General features: G+C 46.4%; 1 protein-coding gene across 3 annotated transcripts in view; it reads left to right on the top strand.

Moving 5' to 3' along the window:
• Tet3 (tet methylcytosine dioxygenase 3) overlaps positions 1–9,256 on the top strand; it is a 106,042-nt gene that overhangs the window by 48,631 nt on the left and 48,155 nt on the right. For 2 of the 3 annotated variants that reach the window (XM_010631537.2, XM_033764851.1), the window contains exon 3: positions 5,414–7,565. In XM_010631537.2, coding sequence (XP_010629839.1) covers positions 5,414–7,565 — 2,152 coding nt within the window. The remainder of the gene's footprint in view (positions 1–5,413; positions 7,566–9,256) is intronic. The other variant, XM_033764856.1, reaches the window with a different exon arrangement.

Raw genomic sequence — 9,256 nt, forward strand, 5'->3', positions numbered from 1 at the left:
AACAAGAACGATTGATTGATTGATTGATTGATACCAGGGATCAAACTCAGGTCCTTGCTCTTGTGAAGCAGCAGTGGAACCACTGAGCTAAATCCCCAGCCCGACAATAGGGATTGGAAAACAGTCTGCCACACATACTAAACACTGGATATTAACACATGGCATACTTAAAAACTGAAGGTCACAGATGGGATGGAATATGAAAAAGAGTTACGAAGTTGGTGGCTGGGAGTCTCAAGGAAGGGTGAGGTATAATCAACAAAGATTGTAGGGTAGAAAAAGGAATGTGTGTTTATGTGTACAATGAGGGAGGACTTTGGGTACATAGACTTAAAGGAGCCACTGTCATATGGGACAATTAAAAAGTGCACACACCAAAAAAGTCATAGATTATAAGCAAGGAGATAGAATGGAAAGTATATGTTCAGAGTTATTTGGATCTGCTAATTGGGTGTATTGGAGAAACATGGCCAAGGTTTGTGCTGGGAACACTGCTAAGTACAAAAGACATGAAAGGGAGTATAGGAGATGGAGAGTTTTGTTTCATTTAAGACAAGCCGACCCTTAGTGGGCTTCCTGTTCCAAAAGTTAGAGCTTGCTGAAAGGCAATTGAGAAGTCCAGGCAGAAAGCATATACTTTGGAGCATCCTCTCAGAGGTGTTTTCTGGAGCCCATGGGAAATGAGAGCCGAAGGGGAAAGTGTGGATGGTTTCAGAGTTGAGGAGTGTCTGAGCTGGGTCTCTGAAAGGACCTCCATCCTCCTCTAGCACTGGCCTGGCATCCTGCTGATGACTGCCAACCAACGAGTACTTGGTTACCTTGTCCAAATCTCCATGAATAATAATTCAGTACCTCTTGACTGTTAGGGGACTGTGTTCAGTGCATTTTTGAATTTCACTGTATTAAGTAAATTCTCCCCTTGAGGGGGGTGGGGTGGGGGAAAGAAAATAAAATTTATTATTAAAAAAATTATTCCCCTTAAGTGAAGTGTAAGTTTGTTTTTGTACGGCTCTACCCATTTTCTAATTCGAACCCAAGGGCCAATCAAACAAGCCTAATTCTTGTATGAATTGTTTTTATTGACAAATTATACTTGTATACAGTCATGGATTATCTCTTATAGTTTTTATTTTTTATTTTTGTTTTTTGAGATAGGGTCTCACTATGTAGTTGACACTGATCTGGAACTCACGATGTAGCCCAGGTGGTTTCGAACTCACAGTGATCCTCCTGCCTCAGCCTCCCAAGTGCTGGGATTATAGGCGTGTACCACCACACCTGGCTTATCTCATAGTTTTAAACTGTCCTGCTTTCATTGTGCCCCTAAAGATGTAGCCCCAGGGAAGCCAGTGTTCAGGTGAGACTGTTGGGGTAGAGCAGTGTTGTCATTGCCTATGCTATGGGTCCTGTTTAGGTTATGTCATAACTGTATGTGTCAAACTGTAGAACCCACTAGTAGACAGTGACATCATTGTAAAAGATTGCAACCTGCATTTAAAAAGAGAGGAAGAAGAAAAATACATTCATCTGGTAAGGGGAAGTATTTCCCAAAATGTCATTTATAAGTACATAATGGATCATGGTGTAATATATACTTAATATGGGTTGTAGTCAGAAAGTTTGAAAAAGTCACATCATACCATATTGAATATACTGTCAGTTGTCCATCTTTAAGCTGTCTGATTCCTGAAACATTTTAATGCCTGCTGCTGCCATTTTTAGGTGCTTTTCCTATCTTTAATTTGTGTAGTTTGGGACCTTAGTATGGGATCCTATTTTCCCTAGTTGATTTTTTTTCTTTTCTAGCTTGTTGATCTTTTGGCACATGGTCCAGCCTGTTTGACCTTGGAGCACCTGCCGCTGTCATTTAACATAGTTTTATCACTATTTTTAACACCTGCCTGTTTAATAAGTATTCCTTCTGTATAAGTATGTTGAACAGGACAGTTGTGAGAACAAAGTCCTGTGGTAGATCCTTAGAGATTCTGTCCCCTAGAACTTGATTCACCACTTGTGATCTTTGAGCATGGTCACCTACATAGTGGGGAACCAGCCCTGACAACCTGTAATTCTCTGAAGCTGGCCTCAAAGGGGTCATGGCAGATCTTGTGAAACTTAAACATCTACAGATTGAGTTGCAAACTAAAAAGCCTGGAGGGATTTGACAGGTAACACAAGTGAATGAAATGATAATTAATTCAGGCAATTAAGAAATAATCTCTGACCCCTGGACTTGGTTTCAAGAAGGCAATGTGCAGTGGTGAAACTGGGGTTGAACTGGAGCAGTTGTGTTCTTTATATGTGGTAGCCATTGCTGTATTAAAGACAAACTTGCCAGATAGCAATGTGGACCTTCAAGAAAACCCAAATTTGGGCTGGGGATTTAGCTCAGTGGTACCACCGCCTACCTCGCAAGCACAAGGTCTAGAGTTCGATCCCCGGTACCCAAATAAAATGAAAACCCAGTTTTCATGGACAATTTTATTTTTGAATGTTGGGAAAACAAACAAAGGCATTAACACTGTATAGGCCAAACCAGATTTGTGATAAATTTGGCCTGTAGCCTTCTGGTTTGCGACTGTCAGCTATAGTGTCTCTATCTACTGATCTGCTGACCACATGACGCAAGTCAGTGAGGTTGGTTGGGTGTTGACAGGTTGATGGTCGACCTGACTTCTTGTGGTTCATCTGTTTCCCCTTTCAGGAATCCTAACTGGGGCTCTTTTAGTAATCAGTAGACTAACAGTTGGGGCTGGCTTTTGTCCTCCTTCCATTAGCACCTTTTTCTGCTGGCCAATTTGTTTCAGGATTACTGACAGGTATTGAGAAATGTATCAGTGGCATCCCTTGGCTGGGAAACTGGAATCTAGGGTTTCTTAAAATCTCCCAACCAGGCTAGTTTTACTTCCTCCGCCTTATATCCATATCTACTTTTTCCTTCTCTATTTCAAAAAATACTTTCCTTCTCAGGAAATCCACAGGCACAAGGCTGGCCTAGCCCTTCCTTATCCTTATTCACACACCAGAAATAACTTCTAAATTCCCTTTTAGTTGTCTTGACCATTTTGGGGAAGCCTTGGCTCATGGAGCATTAGTCTTTCTGACACTGTTTTTGTAAAGCCATGCTACTCTCATGTTTCATCTTGGTTATGCATGCTTCTTCTGTCCTTTATGCATAAGCATGTAAATTTTAATCACTTCAGATTTTGTAGCCTCTGTTAGGCACTCTAGTCTGTGTTTTAAAGAAGGGAACATTGGGTCATCAACTGTATTCTTCAGCATCCAGAAGGTAGTCTTACACCTGGGTTAGGGAGAAAGCTGGATGAGTCCATGGCCAATGGGGAACAAGAGGCCTTTTATTGTCCTAGGAGTATGTTACTGTACTAGTTCGGAGCAGGAGACACAGAAGTCATTATAATGTGGACATTACTTTGCAGAACTACTACTTGGTGAATGAGTAGCCACTTGAACATGAAGTAGTCATGGCATGTAATCAGTGTTATAGGTGCCATGGGAATCTGGGGGAAGGAGCCCTGGTGTACAAGGTGCCATGAGAATCCAGGAGAAGAAGCCATAGATAACTTTCCCAGCTGGGTAGGAGGAGGTGACACTAAGCTAGCACTTGAAGGATAAGCCAGAGTGACTGCTCTGAGAGGCTGTAAAGGCTGGTAACTGCATGTACAAAGCTTGGTGACCTTGGGGAACATGGCCTGTTGGAATAAGCATAAGGGTCTTTTATGGCCAGAGCAGGAGCAGTGATGAGGATAAGGCAGGACCTGCAAGCTGAGCCCTCACTTCCCACAGAGCTGATCTCATGTCCCAGTTTTCACTGCCCCTTTGGGAGCTCATGATGGCCGTGTCTGGCAGTTCTGGGCCTAGCATCATTTTAGCTATCTGTTTAAAGTACTTTGTACTCTTCCAAGGAGCTAGTTTCTTTTTACCCATTTGCTTTATCATTTTTTCTATAGATGTGTATTTTTATATATGCATATTTTTTCAGAACTGTTTAAAATGAAGTTGGAACTGCTATGTCCTTTTGCCCTTAAACACTTAGAGGATATTCTTTTATATAACCATAATTTAATGATCCAAGTCCATATTAAGAAGGACACAATATTATCTTGTCCATGTCCGTATTAAAATTTCACCAATTGTCCCAATAATACACTTTATTGCTGTTTTTCTCCTAGAACAGGATCTAATCTGTGAACATACATTTTGTTTCATACAAGGTAGAGGTTCTGAGAACATTTTGGTACTTTCTTAGAACACGTGGAGTTTGGGTTTATCTGACATTTCCTCATGAATAGATTCAAGTCCTTAGTGTATCATATCAAGGGGCATGTGATGTTGTTTTTTTTCCAATATTGGTATTAACTTTGGCCATTTATTTAAGGAGGTGTCCGCTAGATTTTTCCACTGTAAAGTTATTATTGTAATTAAATAATCTAAAGGAGCTACTTTGAGACCATGTGTATATCCCATATCTCATCAGGCTTCCATCTAGTACTAGTACCATCTACTATGACTTTTGAAACCTGTCATTCCTTCTGTGTTCTTTCTTGGAAGTCCACAGTAAGGAAGAGCTTTCCTTTCCTGAAGGATGAATCTTGCAAATTCAATTTTATGTCTTTGCCTACACCTTCCCTTTTGTGTGCTCTGTAGATCACGTGTATGATGATAGTTCCTGGGCTTGGGGAAAGCTCTAAATCTTTTTTCCCAGCAGCAGTTTTCTTGTCATCAGCATGACTGGCTCAGCATGAGTTTGATCATGCACTGTGTAGGATCATCAGTGTTTCCCTGAGGCCTAGGGCTGTGTGTGGGGATGTGATCTGTTTGTTATCAACTCTCTGAGCTCACTCAGCCTGGGCTTGAGAGAGGCAGTAATGGGGAGAGAAGGAACTGTAGGTTCCTTCCCAGTAGGAAGCTGTGAACCCTGTCCCAGGTTGAGTTTGTGAATGTGGCTTTCCTGACCTCTGCACACACACAGCCTTCCCACTTAGAGTACGTGGTTACGTGCTAGGCTTGGTTAGCTTTCTTTCCTTCTTGACAAAACCATAATAAACATAGCTCCAATGTGATTTTGGTCACTATGAGTCCACAGTGAGTCAAGGACCATTTTTTTTTTGGTGTCCTTGGTTTTGGGGATACTCTGTCAGTGTGATTGATCTGTAGCTCTTGAGGCCTGAGCGACACTGAGAATTCCACATTAGGATGTCCTAAAGCCCTTCCTTCCATTTCTGCAAGTGAAGCTAGCTAAGGAAAACAGACATGGGAAAATGAACTGAGGCTCAAAAAGTACTAGGGAGATTTGCAGGAAAAGCAAGGTTTAGAATGGTGTGAAGCAGGGTGATGCTTTTCAAATAATATGGTTCATTTTCCCCCCTTTATTTCCTCTCCCCTCTCTCTCCAGACAGGCTCAGAGCTCAGCCCAGTTGATGGACCTGTTCCAGGTCAGATGGACTCAGGGCCAGTGTACCATGGGGACTCACGGCAGCTAAGAACCTCAGGGGCGCCGGTCAATGGTGCTAGAGAGCCCGCTGGACCCAGTCTGCTGGGGGCTGCAGGTCCTTGGCGGGTAGACCAGAAGCCCGACTGGGACGCTGCCCCAGGCCCAGCTCACACTGCTCGCCTGGAAGATGCTCATGATCTGGTGGCCTTTTCGGCTGTGGCCGAAGCTGTGTCCTCTTATGGGGCCCTTAGCACCCGGCTCTATGAAACCTTCAACCGTGAGATGAGTCGTGAGGCTGGGAATAACAGCAGGGGCCCCCGGCCAGGGCCTGAGAGCTGCTCTCTTGGCAGTGAAGACCTTGACACGCTGCAGACAGCCCTGGCCCTTGCACGGCATGGCATGAAACCACCCAATTGCAACTGCGATGGCCCAGAATGCCCTGACTACCTCGAGTGGCTGGAGGGGAAGATCAAGTCTGTGGTCATGGAAGGAGGGCAGGAGCGCCCTAGGGTCCCAGGAACTCTACCCCCTGGTGAGGCTGGCCTCCCAGCACCAAGCACCAGGCCACTTCTTAGCTCTGAGGTCCCCCAGATACCTCCCCTGGAGAGCCTGCCCCTGTCCCAGAGTGCCCTGAGCATCGCCAAGGAAAAGAATATCAGCCTGCAGACCGCTATTGCCATCGAGGCCCTCACACAACTCTCCTCCACTCTGCCCCAGCCTTCCCACTCCACCTCCCAGGCTTCATGCCCCCTCCCTGAGGCCTTGTCCCCTTCTGCCCCTTTCAGGTCTCCCCAGTCCTACCTCCGGGCCAATTCATGGCCTGTGGTTCCTTCTGAAGAGCACCCATCTTTTCCTCCTGACAGTCCTGCCTTCCCCCCAGCACCTCCTAGAACTGAATTTCCTGAAGCCTGGGGCACTGACACCCCACCCGTGACACCCCGGAACTCCTGGCCGGTACCCCGCCCAAGCCCTGATCCCATGGCGGAACTGGAGCAGTTATTGGGCAGTGCCAGTGATTACATCCAGTCAGTATTCAAGAGGCCTGAAGCCCTGCCCACCAAGCCCAAGATTAAGGTTGAGGCACCCTCTTCTTCCCCAGCCCCATCCTCATCTCCCATTCTCCAGAGAGAGGCTCCCACACCATCCTCAGAGGCTGACACTCACCAGAAGGCCCAGACCGCCCTGCAGCAGCACCTCCACCATAAGCGTAGTCTCTTCCTAGAACAGGCCCACGATGCCTCCTGTCCTGTGGAGCCTCCTGTTCCTGGCTGGTGGGCCCCACCAAGCTCACCTGCTCCAAGGCCTCCAGACAGACCACCCAAGGAGAAAAAGAAGAAGCTCCCCACACCAGCTGGAGGTCTTGTGGGAACAGACAAAGCTGCCCCTGGGATCAAACCCAGTGGCCGAAAACCCATTCAGATCAAGAAGTCCAGGCCACGGGAAGTGCACCCCCTCTTCTTGCCTGTCCGACAGATTGTCCTGGAAGGTCTGAGGCCCCTAGTCTCTGAGGAAGTGCAGGCACATGCACCTGCCCCCCTCTCTGCCCCTCTCCCTCCCGCTCTCCCTGCCACACAGGGCTCTGCTGTCCCCTTGCCCACAGAACCTTCTCTTGCGCTATTTGCACCTAGTCCCTCCGGGGACAGCCTGCTGCCCCCTACTCAGGAAATGAGGTCCCTCAGCCCTATAGCTAACCTGCAGCCAGGCTCTGCTGGCCCCCTTCCCCCTGCTGATGACAAGCTGGAAGAGCTCATCCGGCAGTTTGAGGCTGAATTTGGGGATAGTTTTGGGCTTCCTGGCCCCCCTTCTGTGCCCATTCAGGACCCTGAGAACCAGGCAACATGTCTCCCAGCCCCTGAGAGCCCTTTTGCTACCCGTTCCCCCAAGCAAATCAAGATCGAGTCTTCAGGAGCTGTGACTGTGCTCTCAACCACCTGCTTCCATTCAGAAGAAGGAAGCCAGGAGGCCACACCCACCAAGGCTGAGAATCCACTCACACCCACCCTCAGTGGCTTCTTGGAGTCACCTCTTAAGTACCTGGACACACCCACCAAGAGTCTGTTGGACACACCTGCCAAGAGGGCCCAGGCTGAGTTCCCCACTTGTGATTGTGTCGGTAAGTCACTGGGTATTGGGAAGGGCAAAGAGCTGTGGCCTGGTGGACTTGGATTTCTAAACTCTATCTTTCATTTGACAAACATTCACTGTGTGCTAACTACCACACTGGTCCTGAGAATCCAGAAATGAACTGATAGACTAGTGAAAAAGACATTGAAGGAAAGTGATGATGATGATGTACTGTGATACACCCTGTGGCAGTGGAGGTGGGCACAGGTGCTTGGGGTTCAGATCTAGCTGGGGGCATCATGGAGGCTTTCCTGTAAGTACCTGGCACCTGTGCTGAGCCATGTAGGGCCAGCAGGTAGAAAGGCTTTCTAGGAAGATGGAACAGCCTGGAGTGTGGGAAAGTGAGATTTGTTTGGACTATTCTTGGTCTGACAGCAGTAAAGGGGATGAAGAAAAGATGGCTTGAGGTGTAGGAAGGGGTCGAATAGCGCAGAGTCCAGGAAGCCAAGGTTAGGAATTGAATTTGATCCCATGGAAAGTAGTGAGCTTACTCAGTTTGGAAGCAAGTAAAGCCCTATCATCTTATTCTTTTGCAAGACTATTCTGTCTTGTGGTGGGGAGAAAAGATTGGTGCAAAAACTGTAAGAAAGTTGTTAGGAGCCATGCAAGAAATGGAAATGATTGCCTGAAAGAGTGGGGTGGTGGTTGGGAGCCAGCTGAGAGTGTCTGGGGTCTCTTAGGAGGAGAAGAGAATGCAGATTTGAGGTGCGGGGAGGAGAGGCAGTGAATTCTCTTTGTACAGCCTGTCTTAAGTGGCTGAAAGGCTGAAAGGAGCTCTGGAGATAGAAGTCTTAACAGGGTTACTTAAGAGTAGTATGTTCAGCTGTGCTGTGGGTCAGTGCTGAGGAGTTGTCACCCCTTAGGCCTTGCCTTCAGGGACAGAAGGCTCTGAGGACAGTTCCTCTCTATGTGACTGCATCACCAAGGTTCTGGGAGTGGTGGTAAGCAGCAGGCCCACTGGGCTCCTGTGCTCTGCTCTTTATGGAGTGTTTTGTAAAAAAACATGCATTTCAGGTGTTGACAGAAAAACAGATGCTAGTGATGAGCATGTTGCATTTTTTTGTTTTTGTGATACACAAATGGATCTTAGGAAAAGGCTGCATTCTTGACTTGTTGACATGTTTAAATAGCAAGTAATTGTGTGATTTGTTGGGATGCTTCGTTGGGTCAGTGAGAAAGAGCTAGGCTGTCCTCCTTCAACTTTCCCTGACTCCTGGGTATGAAGGAAAGGGGCTGTTGACAAGGATTCAGGTGTTGAGCAAAGAAAGCTGACCCCATGCTTCAGTGAGGAAAAGATGTGAAGGGTCCTGCTGAATGTTCCTGTGAACGTTCACACTCCAGAAGTATGCCTCCCCACTACCTTTGCTTCTTCACATAACTAGTAATGATATGACTTCAGGACCCCCCCTTATCTCCCAGTGTTTGGGGGTAGCTTGTTCTGATTACAGTGATCAGAGGAATCTCCCCACCCTTCTGGCTGTGCATGCCCTTTTGTGTGTGTCTTTCCCACTGCCTATTTAGTTCTGTTCGATTTTTCTTCCCTATGTGGGTTAGAAGTGTCTTTACCTAGTGCTTAGGACAGTTTATCTTTAATAAATGTTTTAATTGTTGAGTTCAAAATTATATAGGCATTAGGGTTGGTGAAAATAGTTTTTTTTTTTTTTTTTTTTTTTTTTTTCT

The sequence above is a fragment of the Fukomys damarensis genome, unplaced genomic scaffold (assembly GCF_012274545.1).
Source record: "Fukomys damarensis isolate Sample0158 unplaced genomic scaffold, DMR_v1.0_HiC HiC_scaffold_2, whole genome shotgun sequence".
NCBI lineage: Eukaryota > Metazoa > Chordata > Mammalia > Rodentia > Bathyergidae > Fukomys > Fukomys damarensis.